The sequence below is a fragment of the Chiloscyllium punctatum genome, chromosome 9 (genome assembly GCF_047496795.1).
Source record: "Chiloscyllium punctatum isolate Juve2018m chromosome 9, sChiPun1.3, whole genome shotgun sequence".
NCBI lineage: Eukaryota > Metazoa > Chordata > Chondrichthyes > Orectolobiformes > Hemiscylliidae > Chiloscyllium > Chiloscyllium punctatum.
This window is the reverse complement of record NC_092747.1, coordinates 52,389,365-52,410,155: the sequence shown is the minus strand read 5'-3', so window position 1 is coordinate 52,410,155 and position 20,791 is coordinate 52,389,365. Positions and strand designations below refer to the sequence as shown.

The 20,791-nt window shown below is 41.3% G+C and overlaps 1 protein-coding gene across 2 annotated transcripts in view; it reads left to right on the top strand.

Annotated features, from left to right (window-relative positions):
* The window catches only part of dync2h1 (dynein cytoplasmic 2 heavy chain 1), a 571,463-nt gene extending 565,408 nt beyond the window's left edge, over window positions 1–6,055 (top strand). For both annotated transcript variants that reach the window (XM_072577509.1, XM_072577508.1), the window contains 2 exons: window positions 1,221–1,337; window positions 5,380–6,055. In XM_072577509.1, the coding sequence (XP_072433610.1) occupies window positions 1,221–1,337; window positions 5,380–5,538 (276 nt within the window). In that variant the 3' untranslated portion in view covers window positions 5,539–6,055. The remainder of the gene's footprint in view (window positions 1–1,220; window positions 1,338–5,379) is intronic.
* Window positions 6,056–20,791: the final 14,736 nt, after the last annotated feature.

Here is a 20,791-nt window from a genome sequence, read left to right as displayed (position 1 = left end):
CCGCACAGCGCGATCACTGAGTGCTAGTCCCGTATCCTTTCTTCTAACCTTCTTCCTCTGACTTCCCTCCCCCACTCCACTAGCCACCACCTCTTCCCCAACACCTCCATACTTACCTCACTCACCTGTAGCCTGGGACCCTCCTCTATCCTAGATCCCTTTTTGGTAACAGCCACTGCAGCCAGTGGTGCGAATGTGCCAGGATGGCTGCCAACTTTTGTTAGGTTGGCAGCTCTCAGGGGCTAGGATTTCTGTTCTTTGAGTCTTAAATTCTGATGAAGCCCCAACCCTGATTAAGTAGGCACCTAACTCTGGTAGGTCTTCCTCAACTCAGGCATCATGGAGCTCCCTCCAGTTCTACAGCCAGCAAGTGAGATCCCTGACACCAGCATTAAATTTCTCCCACACTTTGTTGGCTGTGGCGTGTGTGTGAAGAGGAGTGGGTAATGGTGTGAAGAGAAGAGGGAGTCGATGAGCTTAAGATCATGATTTGGAGAATAAAGCAGCCTTATATCTGTTTCAGTCAGGCTTGCTGTTATGGACCCACTGAAACTCATCCGGTGACCCCAAGACCTCCACATTCAGTCTTTTCAAATCCTGGTCATTGGTTTTCGGGCACAAAGGGGACAGCCATGAGTTAAATCTCTACACTGTACAATTTGGGAAAGAATTACTCTTCAGTAGAGAGATTGGATTTTCTTTTTGATGTATAACTTTGTTGTTTTAACTTTGTGTTCGCGTACCTGGTTGAAAAACATACAAATAAATCTCCAAGGGATTCTATGCACTCTAATCCCCATTGTTCTGTAATTCCTGTTATTTTAATATGTTACATCAGATTGTAAGATATTGTTCTGTCTGACAGAGAGCTGAGTCTTACTGGTTTGTAAACTGAACTGTATCTGCAGGTTGGTGGGCAATTGGTACCAAAACATTTTATCCTTCCATTTTTGGGTGAGAAGGGATGTTTGCAGAGTTTGCTGTCATGAAGAGATTATTTGTTTAAAACAGATTTCCTATTCTTACACATAAGGTTACAGGCTTTCACCAGATTCCAGCATTTGCAGTAATTTGCTTTTTTTCACTTCCTATTATTTATCAGCAGTTTTGGATTTTATTTCCCAAAGTCTTTTCCATCATTATTACAGGAGAATTAATTGAATTTTGGCACTCAGTGGTTCCTGATATATGACTAAATATTTGATATGTCTCTGTGGCAGATTGGAGGTCTCTATCTAGAGGGATGCAGCTTTGATGGGAATCGACTTTCAGAGAACCAGCATGATTCTCCTAGTGTGTCAGCTGTGCCCACCTGTTATATGGCCTGGATTCCTCAGGTACTAAATTGTTTCTTAACTTGTATTAATTAAGTTGATAAAGATTAATGTTAATGTGGGGTCTAAGTGTAACGTAATCTATATTTCTTTTTTATATACTGATCAACCTGTTACGCATTTTGAATATTTTTAGTTCTGTTTTAGATTAGTGGGCATTGCTGGCTGGGCCAGCATATATTGCCTGTCCCTAGTTGCCCTTGAGAAAGTTGTGATGAGCCACCTTCTTGCATCACTGCAGTCAGCTTGCTGTAGGCTTCCCACAATGTAATTAGGAAGGGAGTCCTAGGATTTTGACCCAATGTCACTGAAGGAACAGTGATATGTTTCCAAGCCTGAATGCCTCAAGTGGCTTAGAGGGGAACTTGCAGGTGGTGGTGCTCTCATGTATCTGCTGCCATAGTTCTTCTCGTGACATGTGCCTAGTAGGAGATGACTTATGTGCCACAAGATTCCAAGCCTCTGATCTGTCTGGTAGCCATAATACATATGCACCTCGTTTAGTTCAGTTTCTGGTAAATGATACCCCCAGGATATTAGTAATGGGGGTTTGAGTGATGACGCTACCATTGAATGTCAAGTGGAGATGGTTAGATTCTCTCGTTGGAAATGGTCATTACCTGGCATTTGTGGTGGACATTGAAATCCCCCACTCAGAGTAGATTATATTCTTCATCACCCTCAGTGCATCTTCCAGGTGGTGTTCAACATGGAGGAGTACTGATTGATGAGCCAAGGAAGGATGGTGCATGGTTTTCAATAGGAGGTTTCTTTGCTCATGTTTGACTTAATGCCATAAGACTTCATGGGATCTGGAGTCAATGTCAAGTACCCTCATTGCTAAGGTTTTGGAGTCACAGTTTTCAGTAATTTCCCTTCCTAAAGTACATTAATGAACATGATAGATTAGATTAGATTAGATTACTTACAGTGTGGAAACAGGCCCTTCGGCCCAACAAGTCCACACCGACCCGCCGAAGCGCAACCCACCCATACCCCTACATTCACCCCTTACCTAACACTACAGGCAATTTAGCATGGCCAATTCACCTGACCCACACATCTTTGGACTGTGGGAGGAAACCGGAGCACCCGGAGGAAACCCACGCAGACACGGGGAGAACGTGCAAACCCCACACAGTCAGTCGCCTGAGGGGGGAATTGAACCCGGGTCTCTGGCGCTGTGAGGCAACAGTGCTAACCACTGTGCCACCGTGCCGCCCACAAGGTTTTGCCATCGTTCGTAGTTTCATGGTCATCACTAGACTTTTAAATGCAGATTTTTTTTTATCAAACTCCTCCATCTGCTGGGTTGGGATTTGAACACGGGTCCCTTGAATGATACTTGGGTCTCTGAATTACTCATCCAGTGACGATTTCACCTAGCCATTGCCTCCAGTAAATTTTAAAGTTTAAGTTTAAAATGTGATTTAATAAGTTTAGTTTTTACAAGGTTACTTGCATTGCATTTTGTCTGTAGCTTACCGAGTAGTTCACAACATTTTCGCAGGTCCCTTCTGTCTGGTTGGTGCCAGTTCCAGTTTTTCCATTGCAGTGGTTTCCATTGCACTGGTCGATGTGTTTGTTGATGGAATCTGAGGATGAGTACCATACTTCCAGGAATTCCCTTGCTGTTCTTTGTATAGCCTGTCCTGGTATCATTGTGTTGTCCCAGCCAAACTCATGGTTCTTGTTATCTGTGTGTATGGATACCAGGGAGAGTTGGTCGTGTCACATAGTTGCTAGTTGGTGTTCGTGGGTGCAGGTCACTGGCTGTCTGCCTGTCCATAAACACAGACTACAAGAACCATCAGTTTGACTGCGACAATGCAACAATACTAGGACGGGCTAAACAAAGAACAGCAAGGGAATTCCTGGAAGCATGGCACTCATCCTCAGACTCCATCAACAAACACATTGACCTGGACCTGATATACAAACCGTTGCAGGAAAAACCAGAAACGGCACCAACGGGAAACAGCTCAAATGGGACCACATCAATTCAAAGCGGAATAGGACAGTAGTGCTTCACAGGAGGCAACACAGCACTGATGATGTCACTTAGAAAGGGAGCAAAATGTCTGCCAAGAAACCTACCAGCTCAGTCAGCAGACCAACAACAAATTATTCAAATGTACCTAATAGGCAGTGTATTATATTGAGACTAATGAATCTACGTTTGTTGATAATACAAGGCCAGCTGGAAATGTATACCATAAGGAAATCACAAAGAGGTTACAAAGCAATGTGGTTAAGTGAATGAGCACTCGGCAAGTAAATAGAATATAGGGCGGGAAGTGTGAGGTTATTCACTTTCTAATAAATGAAGGAGAACTAAGTCATTTTAATTGTGTGATATTGTAAATGTCAAGCTGTAAACTTGTCAACTTGTCAAATTGTAAACTTGGGTGTGCTTGTTCAAGGAACACAGCAAGATAGCATGTATTACAGCCAACAGTCAAGAAGATGAGACATGTTAACCTTAATTGCAAGATGTTTGCTAGAATTCTACAGGGCTTTAGAGAAATCACACCTGCAATACCATATAGAGAAATCACACCTGCAAGTCTTCATTTATAAGGAACAATGTGCTTGACTTGGAGGCAATACAGGAATGGTTCATTAGATTGGTACCTCTGTTGTTAGGCTGAACTAGTTGGCTTCAAACTCCCTGGAGTTTAGAAGAATAAGAAGTAATCTCACTGAAGCATACAAGATTTTGAAGGAACCAGAGAGTTAGACACTGAGGGATTATTTCACCTAGTAATAAACCCAGAATAGAGAGTTCAATCTCAGGATAAAGAACTGACTATTTAGGACTGAAATTGATTTTTAAAAAGTTGCCACTCAAAGGTTTGTGAATTTTTGGAAGTCATGACCCAGAGGTTATGGATGCTCCATCATTGAAGCCATTTGGTGTTGAGCTAAAAAGATTTGGCGTCTCAGGGATAAGAGGAGTGGGCAGAAAACGAGAGTTGAGGCAAAAGATCAGTTAAGATTTTTTAAATAGTAGGAAAGTTTTTTTTAATGGGCAGACATAAAAGGAAGTAAAGTTTGGGAAAAGGAACAGTTTGTGAATGGAGATTGCTGATTTGAATTTCTACCTTAATTCAGTGTGTTGCCTACTCTCTGATTTCTCTGATCTCTGTGTAAATGATGAACTCCCGATAGTATAAAACACCCAGATAAACATTTAAAAACATTTTGTCCACCTCTTTGTAAGGTAGACAAAATGTTTTTAAAATGTTCCTGAAACTTTGGGATTCCAGGTCACAGTCCAGACTATAAGCTGGTCAACATGCTTGTTCTCACTTGACGTACCTGTCACCAATGACCTACGCAGCATTTTATAGGTTTGGTGCAATGGCACCCCCTTTCCCAACACCACAGTTCTCCTTTACAATAGCTTATTTTGTGGCTAGTGGAGGTTCCTCACCTTAAAAGGCCACAAGGAAATTCTGTTAATATTTAGAGAAATTTTGGAGGCCGCATAAGAAAATCTATTATGTTGGGCTGCAAGAAACAATAGAACCATTGCACACCTAGAAACCAATTAGGGAAAATACATCCTCTGGCAAGATTTTGTACTCTACTCAAAATATGTCAGCTTTTTGAATGACAGATTTAGAGTAATATCCAATATTGATATCTTTTCCAGAACAGCAAACAAGAACATTACGAAATTCTCAAGGCTTCCACGCCCTCCTCTATTAAATAACCTGTCATACTTATTTCCCATTAATATAATTGCTTACATTTTAGAAAAGTTTATCTGAAAAGATGGGGATGTTTGTCTATAACCAAGGTCTTATACTTTGATAATTTACCAGAATGTTATGACATAAAAGAACAAGCTGTCCGAGATTGTTCATTGTTTGCTTGCCTTCGTATTTCCTGTTTTGGTCAAATCGTTAGTTCCTGTTGATTTATCTGGCTCCAACACTCAAAACCTGCCTGCTGATGATTTCAGAATACTGTTTTTGCTCTTTTATTCTCTCAGTTGTTTTTGGCTTTGGTTAACTTTAAACTTGAACCTTTTTTGCAGAATGTTGATGGGCCATACTCTCCTGAAGAATGTATTTCGTTGCCAGTGTATACTAGTGCTGAACGAGATCAGGTAGTGATAAACATTGATGTCCCTTGTGGAGTCAACCAGGACCAATGGATTCAGTCCGGTGCTGCTTTATTCCTAAAGAACCAGTAATTTATTTGTTCTTTTGTCTTCATAGAATCTTTTAAACATGAAATCCCAAATTGAAGTAAAATAAAAGATTGCTTGTTCATGTATAAAACATCCTATAGATGCAGTATGCTCACTGCCTGTCACATGTGATGTATTGTAGTACATATTGCAATAAGATGATATTTCTGTTTAACTAAATTGTTTTGCTCTGCAATAATTAGAAATAATTGGAGCCAATCAAAATTTTGTGATCAATTTTCACCTTATTTCAGTTAATTCCATACTGTCTGATTATTGATTGTTGGAAGAGGAATATTTCTGAATAATTAACATCTTATATAACCTCAGCAATGCATTTCTAATTCCTTACCTCTGTGATATTGCTTGTTCATACTCTTGGAGTTAATTTTGAAGCTTACTGTTACATGGATTATTCTAGTCACTTATGCTTTTATGAATGGCCACCAAAGATGAACGTTCCACTGTGTTTGGTTGTAAGACTGAGTTGTCAGAATAAAGAAACAATTAATGTTGTAAATAGTTTGTTGCTACAGATGTGCTTGCTTTCATCGTATTTATTTTCATAAATGAAGAATCAGAATGGTGTGTTTCCTCCCTGATGCCAGGATCAAGGCTATCTCGGAGAAGGTGCAGAATATTCTCAAAGGGGAGAGGGACCAGCAAGAGGTCATTGTATACATTGGAGCTAATGACATATGAAGGGAAAAGGAAAAGATTCTGAAGGGACAATATAGAAAGTTGGGCAGGAATTTAAATATGATGTCCTTTGACAGCAGCAATATCTGGATTACTCCCAGTGCTATGAGCGAGTGAGGATAGGAATAGGAGGATTGAGCAGATGAATGTGTGGCTGAGGAGCTGGTGTATGGGAGAAGGATTCACATTTTTGGATCATTGGAATCTCTTCTGGGGTAGAAGTGACCGGTACAAGAGTAATGGATTACACTCAATTAGAAGGGGACTAATATACTAGCAGGGAGATTTGCTTGAGTTGCTCAGGAGGATTTAAACTAGTATGGTGGGATCCAGGGAAATAGTGAGGGAAGAGATCAATCTGAGACTGGTACAGCTGGGAAAAGGAGCAAGTCAAACAGTCAGGGCAGACGGGAACAAAGCAGAGAACAAGGTAGGACTGATAAATTAAACAGCATTTACTTCAATGCAAGGGGCCTAATAAGGAAGGCAGATGAAATCGGCATGGTTAGGAACATGGGACTGGGATATCATAGTAATTATAGAAACATGGCTCAGGGATGGACAGGACTGGCAGCTTAATGTTCCAGGATATAAATGCTATATAGGTAGGATAGAAAAGACGTCAAAAGAGGAGGGGGTATTGGTGTTTCTGATAAGGCACATCATTGCTACTGTACTTAGGGAGGATATTCCTTTGAATACATTCAGGGAGGTTTTTTGGGTGGAACTGAGAAATAAGAAAGGGATGATCACCTTGTTGGGATTGTATTATAGAACCCCTAAAGTCAGCAGGAAATTGAGAATCAAATTTGGAAGGAGATTTCAGTTACCTGTAAAAATAATTGGGTGGTTATAGTAGGAGATTTTAACTTTACAAGCATGGCCTGGGACTGCCATAGTGTTAAGTATTTAGATGGAGAGGAATTTGTTAAGTGTGTCCAAGAGTATTTTCTGATTCAGTATGTGGATGTACCTACTAGAGAAGGTGCAAAACCTGACCTACTCCTGGGAAATAAGGCAGAGCAGGTGACTGATATGTCAGTGGGAGAGCACTTTCGGGCCAGCGACCATAATTCCATTAGTTTTTAAATGGTGTTGGAAAAAGATAGAGCAGATCGAACAGTTGAAGTTTCTAAATTGGAGGAAGGCTAATTTTGACAGTATTAGGCAAGAACTTCCAAAAGCTGACTGGGGGCAGATGTTTGCACAGAAAGGGACGGCTGGAAAATGGGAAGCCTTCAAAAATGAGTTAACGAGAGTCCAGAGACAGCATATTTCTATTAGGGTGAAAAGAAAATCTGTTAGGTGTGGGGAAAGCTGGATGACTAGAGAAATTGAGGTTTTGGTTCAGAAAAATAAGGAAGCATATATCAGGTATAGACAGGAGAGATTGAATGAATTCTTCGAGGAGTACAAAGGCAGTAGGAGTATACTTAACAGGGAAATCAGGAGGGCAAAAAGGGGGCATGAGGTGGCTTTGGCAAATAAGGTTAAGGAGAATCCAAAGGGATTTTATAAATACATTTAGGCCAAAAGGGTAAGTAGGGAGAGAATAGGGCCCCTCAAAGATCAGCACAGTAGCCCATGTGTGGAGCCGCAGGAAATGGCGGAGATACTAAGTAAGTATTTTGCATCAGTGTTTACTGTAAGGACATGGAAGATATAGAATGTGGGGAAACAGGTGGTGACATTTTGAAAAATGTCCATATTTCAGAGGATGAGGTGCTGGATGTCTTGAAATGCATAAAAATGGATAAATCCCCAGGACCAGATCAGGCATACCCTAGAACTCTGTGGGAAACTAGGGAAGTGAATGCTGGTCCCCTTACTGAGATATTTGTATCATCGATAGTCACAGGTGAGGTGCTTGAAGACTGGAGGTTGGCTCATGTGGTGCCACTATTTAAGAAAGGTGGTGGCGGGATTCAAGATGGCGGCCACACAGTAGGTCTGAGATTGCTGAGCTCTGCCCGGGGCCCAGACAAAGTGAAGTACCCACCCCCTCCTGTGACCTTTTAACTCACTAAAAACAGCTTTTTCCCAGTTCCTACAGCCATTTTGCACCAAACATTAGCAGTTTGTTACATTTTAAAATGACCAAAGGAAATGGATCACAGTGTTCGCAACAGGCAGGGAGCACCCCCTGCAGCATGACCGAGAGATCGTGAAACTCGGACAGTGTGTTGGAGGGTCGGAGCAATGAGCCGCGGCCTCCGAGACCGCTGCTGAATCCTCTGTGGGTCAGGTCCGGGCTCTGGAACGTCGAGTACGGACCTTGGAAGAACAGATTGATGACCTCGAAAATCAAGGTCATCGGAAGAATATTCGGTTGCTGTGCCTTCCCGAATGGTAGGAGGAAGGACAGCTTGTGGATTTTTTGGAGCAATGGCTCCCTCAACTACTGAAGCTGCAGTTGGGACTGGGCCGTGTGTGGGTTGAGCGGGCCCACCAGGTTGCTGTTCGCAGGCCCGTGTCAGTCCTAGTGCGACTCCAGCACTACAGGGATAAACAAATGTTGCTGGAGGCCTCCAGAGCTTTGGGGAAGAATCCTCAAGCTATGATATACAAAGGATCCAAAATAATGCTGTTCCAGGACTTCTATCCGGTTGTGGTACGTAAGAGGAAGGCATTTGATGAGGTAATGAAGCGTTTGAAGGATTTAAATATTCACTACTCCTTGAGGTACCTGGCAACGGTTCACCTCAGTCATGGATGGTCTGTGTATAACTTTGGTTCACCAGAGAAAGCAAAATAATTTTTTCATGTCCCTAAATAGACTGAAAGACTTAAATTATATGGATAATTATTTTTCTTCTTTACCCCCTTCTTTTTTCTCCTTCTCCCCGCCCCCCCCCCGCCCTTTTTCTTCTATCTTTTCCTGGGGGGCTTGTCCTTTAACTTTTTATTTATAATTTTCTTGGTTTATTTGGTTGCTGGGGGGTGTTTTCGAATTTTTTCGAGTTTTCCTTGAACACTTTCTGGCATTCTAATTTTATCTATATTCTTTCATGCTGCTGCTATGTTAAGAATGCCTAGGGTAATAATATGGAGGGATGGGCTGGATGCCCACTTTTAATTTCCTAGTTATAAGATATTGGTATTTGTTCATTATATTTTGCGATGACTGGGGCAAGGACGTAGCACCAGCTGGAAGGAGTTATGGCAGGATTACTGGATAGTAGGAGTGCTCCCTGTGTATAAGGGGGAAAGTCCCCTCTTAGCTATATTTTATGTTATTTTTTGGGAATAATTTTCAGTATTTTGTAAAGGTTGTTTTTTAAATTTACGTGAATTGTTAACGGTTTTTACTCAATGTCTGTTGTGTGTGGTTTTTCCTCCTGAGGGTCTCGGACTTCCTGGAGTGATCACGGCTAATCATTTGTTTAAATGGTGCACCTAGAATGTTAAAGGGAGCCACATACCAATAAAAAGGAAAAAATCTATTATCAAGTCTCAGAAAAGAGAGGGTTGATGTAGCCCTTTTACAGGAGACACACCTAACTGATAAGGAGCACTTGAAGCTGCAATAGGGAGGATTTGGTCAGGTGTTCTTGTCATCCTTCAATTTGAAAAGTAGGGGAGTGGCCATTTTTATTTAGGAAAAATCTTCCACTCCAAATGCTAAGCCAGATAAAAGATGAGTCTGGACAGTTTATAATACTTAAAGCTCTAATAAATGGAGAGGAGTGCGGGATTTTGAATGTATACTGCCCCCCGGCACATCCTTTTAAATTCGTAACATGCATTCTCCAGGCTGATGGCCCTTGGAGTATATCACACAATTATAGGGGGAGATTTTAATTGTATAATTGATCCCGCGGTGGACAGGATAACTAGGAGCTCTGCGGGCATAACTCCGCAATCTAGGCAGCTGGTTGATTTGAATAGGGAGCTGGGACTGGTAGATGTGTGGAGGTGTCTTCACCCTGAGGGAAGAGATTTCACTTTTAACTATAACCCACACAAGTGCCACACCAGAATCGATACGTTTTTTATCCCCTCGACCTTTCTGAATTTGATACTGTCCTGGAAAATAGGGAATATAGCTATTTCTGACCACGCAGCAGTCTATATGGAGGTCAAGATTAGTGGTGATAAGATAGACTCCCGACACTGGTGTATGGTCCCTTTCCTACTGAAGGATGGTAAGTTCATAGAATACTTCTTGCAGTAATTTAAGGCTTTCTGGGACCTTAACATAGGTACGGCCAGTAACCCATTGGTGATGTGGGAGACTGCTAAGGCATATGCGCACGACTTAATTATTTCATATTCTGCGACCCGGAAGAGACAAAAGGGAGAACAACAGTATCTGATTGAGGTTCGCCGGAAGACAGCTGAGTCAACGTATGCTGATAAGCCATCCATAATTAAATTACGGCGGATTACAGCCCTCAGGGCTACCTTGAATGCTACTCTTACTCAAACAGCAAAGAGGGAGATACTATTTGCGAAGCAAGGATTATTCGAGTACGACGATAACCTGGGCAGGTATCTAGCATACCTTGCCAGAAAGAAGAAAGCTTCTCAGTCCATTCCATCTATTAGAGATAGTGCTGGTATTTTGTCTTGCAACCCTAAAAAGGTTAACTCAGCGTTTAGAAAGTTTTATTTTGAGCTGTACCAGTCGGAGGGCTGTGTGGATAGAGCAAGAAGGATGGAGTCTTTTTTTAAGAATTTGGATCTTTCGGGCATAACCTCTGAGCAGGTCTCCTATTTGAATGCCCCCCCTGGCAATTCAGCAGGTGCAGGAGGCTGTGAGGCAACTCCAGAGTGGCAAAGCACCTGGGCGAGATGGACATCAGGCTGAGTTTTATAAAGAGTTTATAGACGAGCTGGCCGGACCAATTATAGACATGTACAACTATTCAATTAGTCAGTGTTGCCTCCCGCCCTCCCTAAGAGAAGCAAATATCTCTCTTATCCTCAAGAAATGGAAAGCCCAGATGATTGTAACTCGTACAGGTGTATGTCCTTATTAAATGTGGACTTTAAAATCCTCTCGAAAGTGCTGGCAATAAGACTGGAGAATGTTTTGCCATTTATTATAAAAAAAGATCAGACGGGGTTTATTAAGGGTCACAGATCTGCTAAGAACATTAGAAGAGTGTTAAATATGGTACAAGTCTGCCAGCAATAAGTAATACCGGGATTAGTTGTCTTCCTAGATGCAGGGAAAGCATTCAATCTGGTGGAGTGGCCATACCTTTTTTATACTATGAAGCGGTTTGGTATTGGAAAGGTTTTTACTAAAAGGGTCACTGTTTAATATAATGACCTGAAAGCATCGGTGATTACTAATGGCATAAGATTGGATAGTTTTAGTGTTGGTAGAGGTTGCTGTCAAGGAATCCCACTATCGCCACTACTCTTTACACTAATGATCGAACCGCTGGCAGAAGCTATCCGAACTGACCCCAGTATAACGGCCCCAGAGGTAGGATCAGGCAAGCATAAAATTACTCTTTATGCGGATGATGGCCTTCTTTTCTTAAATGATCCTTTGACATTTGTGCCCTGCTTAATTCAAGTGGTTAACTTATTTGGTGTGTTTTCAGGATACAAAATTAATTTCACAAAATCAGAGGCCATGCCAGTCGGGGGTCTTACCAACATATCCAACTTTGCGGATGGATCCCGCTTCTCCTTTCGGTGGTCACTGGGAGGTTTCCTCTATTTAGGTATTTTTATTACCCCAGTATTCGGTTAGATATATAAAGCTAATTATATTCATTTATTAGAGAAAATAAGGCAGGGCCTCCAGCGTTGGGAACATCTCCCGATATCCTGGGGCTAGGAAGAATAGCTTTGGTTAAGATGAATATCCTCCCTTGAGAATGCTTCCCCTGATGTTACTGAGACAGGCGCTGTGCAAGCTTTATGCTTGGCTTGGTTCCTTTGTTTGGAATCATATATGGCCCCTTATTAAATTAGATAAATTACACCTCCCACAAGTTGGGGGAGGTCTGGACTTTCCGGATTTTAGAAAGTACCAACTGAGCTCTCTGCTATCATGTGTGGCTGACTGGGTCTCTTGCGATTCACAATCAATTTGGCTGGATATTGAGGCTTCCCAATCGAAATGTCCCCTCATCAATCTATTGTTTATGGTTAAGATGAGAACTGTCACGGATCATCGTAAAAGCCCGATTGTCCTAAATATAGTCAAAGCTTGGAGGATGATAAGACAGAGTGAGGGTAATTTACAAAAAACTTCCCCCTGTACTCCTATAGTGGGAATGCTGGGATTTCAGCCAGGCCTGACAGACACTGGATTTAAAATTTGGGAGTCCAGAGGAATCTCCTGCTTGGGAGATTTATTTGATGAGGAGGTCATGATGTCCTTTGAACAATTACGTCAGACGTTCGGGTTGCCTAGCAAGGATCTCTTTCGATATTTTCAAATACGAAACTTCATACAAAAAAAACCACATTGATGAGCAATCCTAACAAATTGATTTTGGAAAGGAAAGTGCTTCGGCCAATGGGCACACCCTCGGTCAGTACTCTCTATCACTTGCTAGGTAATAATATATTGAAGGACGTGGAACGGTTATATAAAACCTGGACTCAAGAATTAGGGATGGAAATCCCCTTAGAGATGTGGGAGGATATCTGGGGAAAATGCTTGGAAGATCTCTATCTGTAATAGGACTCAAGTTATTCAAACGAAGATACTTCATAGGGCCCACATAGTACCAGAGCGACTTGCAAAGTTTAAGGCAGGAGCATCACCAATGTGTCCCAAATGTAAAATAGAAGTTGGTAATTCATTCTTTATGGGTATGTCATACGATTCATAGATACTGGGACAGTGTAGCGAATGCCTTGGCAAAGATATTGGAACGGAGATTAGGTCAGACCCGGTGTCTCTCCTTTTGGGCTCTTCAAATCTTCCCTCTTTCGATGGATATGGGAAGAAGTTATTTTCTATCCTCGCCTTTTGTGCAAGGAAAAGCATACTACCAAGCTGGATATCTGAAGGTCCTCCTGAACTTTCAAACTGGCATAGGATAGCTATGGAATATATTCCTCCAGACTTCCTTACAAATGTGGTGCACCAAAAAACATGGTGGCCCTTCCTGAACTATGTTGATGCAGATGTATCAGCCATACTATCTAGCACCTTTGTTTAGCCATGGGGACTATGCTTTTCGGTTTGGGGGCCCCTAGAAGGAAGAATCCTGTATAAATACAGGTTTTGTTATCACTTGACATAATTTTACTTTGAATGCTTATTTATTTATTTACGGTTTTTTCCCCTTTTTTTGTTGTTAGTTACTTACTGTACTGTAGTTTTTTTGCTAATATTTAGAGTTTTCTTTTTACATCTTTTTTGTGTTTTGGTAATCTGTAAAGTAGATTAGTAGTTAGTTTTTTTAGACTGATATTGTTACTATACTGTAAAGAGATTACACTATTTTGTATTAGTTTTATAATTTTGTAAAAAGCCTAAAAACTTGCTTTTTTCTCAATAAAAAAAAGAAATGTGGCAAGACATAATTCTATTCGTTTTAAAATAGTGATGGAAAAGGATAGATCAGATCTAAAAGTTGAAGTTCTAAATTGGACAAAGGCAAATTTTAACGTTATTAGGCAAGAACGTTCGAAAGCTGACTGGGGGCAGATGTTCGCAAGTAAAGGGACGGCTGGAAATCGGGAAGCCTTCAGAAATGAGATAACGAGAATCCAGAGAAAGTATATTCCTGTTAGGGTGAAAGGAAAGGCTGGTAGGTATAGGGAATGCTGGATGACTAAAGAAATTGAGGGTTTGGTTACGAAAAAGAAGGAAGCATATGTAAGGTATAGACAGGATAGATCGAGTGAATCCTTAGAAGAGTATAAAGGCAGTAGGAATATACTTAAGAGGGAAATCAGGAGGGTAAAAAAGGGACATGAGATAACTTTGGCAAATAGAATTAAGGAGAATCCAAAGGGTTTTTACAAGAACATTAAGGACAAAAGGGTAACTAGGGAGAGAATATGGCCCCTCAACAAGCAGCCTTTGTGTGGAGCCATAGAAAATGGAAGAGATACTAAACAAGTATTTTGCATCAGTATTTACTGTGAACAAGGATATGGAAGATATAGACTGTAGGGAAATAGATGGTGACATCTTGAAAAATGTCCATATTACAGAGGAGGAAGTGCTGGATGTCTTAGAACGCATAAAGGTGGATAAATCCCCAGGACCTGATCAGGTGTACCCTAGAAGTCTGTGGGAAGCCAGAGAAGTGGTTGCAGTTGATACAAATATCTCTTGCTGAGATATTTGTATCATCGATAATAACAGGTGAGGTGCCGGAAGACTGGAGGTTGGCTAATGTGCTACCACTGTTTAAGAAGGGTGGTAAGGACAAGCCAAGTAAGGACAAGAACTATATACCAGTGAGCCTGACGTTGGTGGTGGGCAAGTTATTGGAGGGAATCCTGAAGGACAGGATGAACATGTATTTGGAAAGGCCAGGACTGATTAGGGATAGTCAACATGGCTTTGTGCATGGGAAATCATGTCTCACAAACTTGATTGAGTTTTTTGAAGAAGTAACAAAGAGGATTGATGAGGGCAGAGCGGGAGATGTAATCTATATGGACTTCAGTAAGGTGTTCAACAAGGTTCCCCATGGGAGACTGATTAGCAAGGTTAGATCTCATGGAGTGCAGGGAGAACTAGCCATTTGGATATAGAACTGGCTCAAAGGTAGAAGACAGAGGGTGGTGGTGGAGGGTTGTTTTTCAGACTGGAGGCCTGTGACCAGTGGAGTGCCACAAGGATCAGTGCTGGGTCCTCTACTTTTTGTCATTTACATAAATGATTTGGATGCGAGCATAAAAGGTACAGTTAGTACGTTTGCAGATCTCACTAAACTTGTAGGTGTTGTGGATAGTGAAGAGGGATACCTCAGATTACAACAAGATCTTGACCAGATGGGCCAATGGGCTGAGAAGTGGCAGATGGAGTTTAATTCAGATAAATGCAAGGTGCTGCATTTTGGGAAAGCAAACCTTAGCAGGACTTATACACTTAATAGTAAGGTCCTAGGGAGTGTTGCTGAATAAAGAGACCTTGGAGTGCAGGTTCATAGCTCCTTGAAAGTGGAGTCACAGGTAGATAGGATAGTGAAGAAGGTGTATGGTATGCTTTCCTTTATTGGACAGAGTATTGAGTACAGGGGTTGGGAGGTCATGTTGCAGCTGTACAGGACATTGGCTAGGCCACTGTTGGAATATTGCGTGCAGTTCTAGTCTCCTTCCTATCGGAAAGATGTTGTGAAACTTGAAAGAGTTCAGAAAAGATTTACCAGGATGTTGCCAGGGTTGGAGAATTTGAGCTATAGGGAGAGGCTGAACAGGCTGGGGCTGTTTCCCTGGAGCGTTGGAGGTTGAGGGGTGACCTTATAGAGGATTACAAAATTATGAGGGGCATGGATAGGGTAAATAAACAATGTCTTTTCCCTAGAGGGCATAAGTTTAGGGTGAGAGGGGAAAGATATGAAAGAGACCTAAGGGGCAACTTTTTCACGCAGAGGGTGATATGTGTATGGAATGAGCTGCCAGAGGAAGTGGTGGAGGCAAGTACAATTGCAACATTTAAGGAAGGGTTTGGAGGCATATGGGCCGGGTGCTGGCAGGTAGGACTAGATTGGGTTGGGATATCAGGTCTGCATGGACAGATTGGACCAAAGGGTCTGTTTCCATGCTGTACATCTCTATGACTCTTGAGAACATTAAACCAATGAGCCTGGCATCAGTGAAGGGCAAGTGTTTGGAGGGAATACTGAGGGACAGGAATTACATGTATTTGAAAAGGCAAGGACTGATCTGGGACAATCAGCATGGCTTTGTGTGTGGGAAATCATGTCTCATGAACTTGACTGAGTTTTTTTTTGAGGAAGTCACAATGCAGATTCATAAGTGCAGAGCGGTAGACCTGATCTATATGGTCTTCAGTAAGACATTCGACAAGGTTCCCCATGGGAGACTGGTTAGCAAGATTCGATCTCATGGAATACAGAGAGAACTAGCCATTTCAATACGGAACTGGCTCAAAGGTAGAAGACAGAGGGTGGTGGTGGAGGGTTGGTTTTCAGACTAGAGGCCTGTGACCAATGGTGTGCCACAAGATCAGTGTTGGTTCCACTGCTTTTAATCATTTATATAAATGATTTGAATGTGAACATAGGAGGTATATTTAGTAAGTTTGCAGCTGACACCAACATTGGAGATGTAGTGGACAGCAAAGAAGATTACCTCAGAGTACAAAGGGATCTTGATCAGATGGGCCAATGGCCGAGGAATAGTAGTTGGAGTTTAATTTAGGTAAATGTGAGGTGCTGCATTTTGGAACAGCAAATTTTAGCAGGACTTATACACTTAATGATAAGGTTCTGAGTGAGTGTTGCTGAACAAAGAGACCTTGGGGTGCAGGCTCATAGTTCCTAGAATGTAGTGTTGCAGGTAGAATAGGATAGTGAAGAAGGAGTTTGATATGCTTTCCTTTATTGGTCAGATCATTGAGTATAGGAGTTGGGAGGTCATATTGCGGCTGTACAGGATATTGGTTAGGCCACATTTGGAATATTGCATATGATTCTGGTCTCCGATGTTCAGAAAAGATTTACAAGGATGTTGCCAGGGTTGGAGGATTTGAGCTATAGGGAGAGGCTGAATAGGCCGGGGCTGTTTTCGCTGGAGGGTCGGACGCTGAGGGGTGACCTTATACAGATTTATAAATTCATGAGGGGCATGGATAGGATAAATAGACAAGGTATTTTCCCTGGGGTGGGGGATTCTAGAACGAGAGGGCATAGACTTAGCGTGACAGGGGAAAGATATAAAATGGACCTAACTGGAACCTTTTCACACAGAGGGTGGTGCGTGTATGGAATAAGCTGCCAGAGGAAGTGATGGAGGCTGGTACAATTACTACATTTAGAAATCATCTGGATGGGTATATGAATAAGAAGGGTTTAGAGGAATATGAGCCAAGTGTTGGCAAATGGGACTAGAATAGGTTAGGATATCTGGCCGGCATGGATGAGTTGGACCGAAGGGTCTGTTTTCGTGCAGTACATCTCTATGACTCTCCCATCCACTCCAAGTTCCTCTCTAGCTCTGAGTGATGTCTTGAACTCTGGCAACAGGCAGACACCACAGCTGTCTGAATTCACAGGGTTTACTGCAGGGAGCGATGCCAAACCCCCTCACTGTCCTGTCCCCTGCTTCCATCTTACTCCTCTCTCTTGATGCCTTCCAGTTATCTCAACTATTTTGTGTCCACATTCTCACCCAAACACGTTAAACGAACATCAAACCTGCTGGACAGTTTCAAAGGCTGAGCCACCTGCCCATTGGTTCCCCATGCAGTATCACTTGCAATCATGCTGTGCTGTCTCTAAATAATGACCAAATTAGATGATCAAACTCTAAAAGTTGTGACTGCTTCCTGCTAAAGAGAATCCAGGTAACCTCTGGAGGCCTCCCTTTCAGCATTCTGTAGTGAATTCCCACGTAATCATGCTTGCAACATTACCTCCTTTCTCCTCACTGTCCAAGGACCCAATGCCTTGTTCCAGGTGAAGCACCAGTGTACTTGCACTTCTTTCAGTCTAATGTATATATCCATTACTCACATCACAGTCTGTTGTGCACTGGAGAGACCAAATGTAGACCAGGTGGTCACTTTGCTGAAAACCTCTGTTAATTCTGCAAAAATGACTCCTAACCTACTAGTCTCTTGCCATTTAAAGCACCATGCTCTCCTGTTCGGTCCTAGTTCTGCTGCAGTGCTCCAGTAGAGCACAATGCAAACTGGAGGAACACCATCTCAATTTCTTTTTAGGCACTTTACAGACTTTGTGGTTGAATTCAAAAACTTCAGACCATGAAATCTTTGTTTCATTTTAATATTTTGCTTCATTCATGCTCCCCACCCCCATCCCCAATATCTGTGCCTTATGTTTCATGGATTTCCTTTCTGTCAGAGCTCATCTTTATTCAGTTATTAGTACCTTCTGTAGATCTTACGCTTTTCTTTGGAACTATCATTACAGCTCTTGTCTTTTATTCTAACTGCTTTGATCACTGATTTCCCTTAATCTTTCCCTGACCTGCCTTTCTGTTCCACTTGACTCTCTCCCCTTTGCAGCAGTAGAAAAATGATGATTTTTCCTCCTCTCTTCAGTTCCTGAGGAGAGTCGTTGGTGAATACGAGGTTGTGCCAGTTTTCAAGCCTTGATATAGGGTCACAGTGAAAATAGGTTTGAGAAGCAACGTTGTAGTGGATACAAAGCTCAATGGAAAGTTAAACCAAAGACATTGGATTATATTGAATTTAGATCACACTGCACTATTCCTTCTGAGTCACATTGATAGATTTTAAAATTCTAAAGCTGTCTGGCAGCTATTTTATGCAGCCAAATGAAAAATAACTGACTTGCACTCTTTGTAACTGTTTAATTTTGAATGAAATATTAGAGTTATTTTTAAAAATTGTTTATTCCTCAATTATCCAAAAAAACTAGTGAAAAATCCTGAACATTGTGCATTTCACTCAACTATTTGCAGAACAAATAGTAATCAAATTTAAATATAGTCAGCAGACATCAAAAATATCTGGGTCAGATGCAGGGCACTTAGCACAGGTTCTCATAAAACACAAGTCAGATGTAAATCATTCATAAAGTACTGAATCTTGATTTTAGGCTGGTCAGGAACAGGCAGTGAAGGAATATGGAATGGTTAGTTAAATCACTGAAGTCTATTCCAAGCACTTTGTATTTTTCTTTTATCCTCAATAGGGTTAAACTGCAACTTCATTGATTTAGCCATCCAAATGTATGTAAGTTATAAAACATAAAACTGCAGATACTGGAGATTTGAAGCAAAAACAAAAATTGCTGAAGAAACTCAGCAGGTCTGGCAGCACCTGTGGGAAGAAGGCAAAGTTAACTTTTTGGATCCAGTGACCCTTTGACAGAATCATTCTTGTGTATCTTTCTGCACTCTCTAATGTCTTGACATTATTCCTTATATGAGGCACCCAGATCTGGACATAATACTCCAGTTAAGATTTAACCAGTGTTTTATTCAGATTTAACATAGTGTCTGTGGCCATCCTGCAAAACCTGAGGATATTATACACTTTATTAACAACTCTCTTAAACTGCCATGTATCATTCCATTACCTTATGCACACAACAAAGTCTCTCTGCTCATACATCCCCTTTAGAATTGTATTGTTTAGTTTACATTGCCTTTCCATGTTCTTCATATCAAAACATATCATCTTGCAGTGTTATACATTGGACTTCATGTGCCACTAGGTTATACATTTCGCCATTTTGTCTGTATTCTTTTGAAGTTCTACACTATCTTCCTCACAGTTGAAAATGCTTCCAAGTTTCAAACCATCTACAAACTTTGAAATTGTGCTATGGACACCAAGATCCAGATTGTAGATACATATCAGGCAGAATAAGATTCTAACACTAACCAATGTTTCCTCTAATTCTTCTTGAAGCTATGGACCTCCAAGGTTGACAATGGGGAACTCCACTACAAACCTTCCTACATTCCAAAAACACTCATTATCCACTACAAAACAGTTTCCTGGCACTCAACTAATATTGTATCCATATTGCCACTGTCCCTTTTATTTCTTGAATTATAACTTTGCTCTCACATATGTCAGACACTATATTGAATACTTTTTGGAAGTCTGCGTCCAGCATATCAACAGCAGATATCACTGTCTGTGTTGCCACATACAGAGCTCCAGCAAGTTAGCAATACATGATGCCTTTTCTTTATTAACCAGTATTTGTACAAGATGATTATTAATTTGTCCTCAATTATTACTTTTATAAGTTTCCCCATCACTGAAGTTAACTGACTGATCTATCACTGTTGAAAAGAGTGAAACGTCATCAAAGATTTTCATATTGCATGCATCAAAACAAACAAAAGAAAGCCAAACTTCAAATGATTACCACTATTTATGCTACAGGGTATTCTAAGAAAAGATGCAAAATTTGAACAAAATCCTCCTTTCTTGTTGGATTGGAAACAGACCACTGCAGAAAATGTTCTTGAACACACTCCAGGAAGTCTCATTCCCCTCTGCCCTTTTTTCAACTATATTCACGTAATTAAAGAGCTCCATTATGACTACTGTGTAATACTTTGATATGTCTGTAATTTCCTTCAAATATGTCCTCACTGGTCATGGCCTTCAGGCTATACTGAGCAGTATAATTGCATCTTATTTTCTGAATTGTAGCCAAAATGATTCTGGATGTGAGAAATACAGTGCATTGAATTCTCCAAAGATAGGAGGAGGAGAGGACAACTTCCCTAACCATGAAGGCATGCCTGGAAGTAATTGAGAAAACAGATGCCTCTCCAAGCTCAAAAGAGTGAATCAAGATGACTCAAGACCTCAAGAGTGCATCATAGATGAGTGCTATAACATTTCAGGTGCACAGTTCCACACTCTGACTGACCCAGCCTTCTTTTCCACAGGTTCCTCAGCACAATGCAACTGCACTCATAGCAG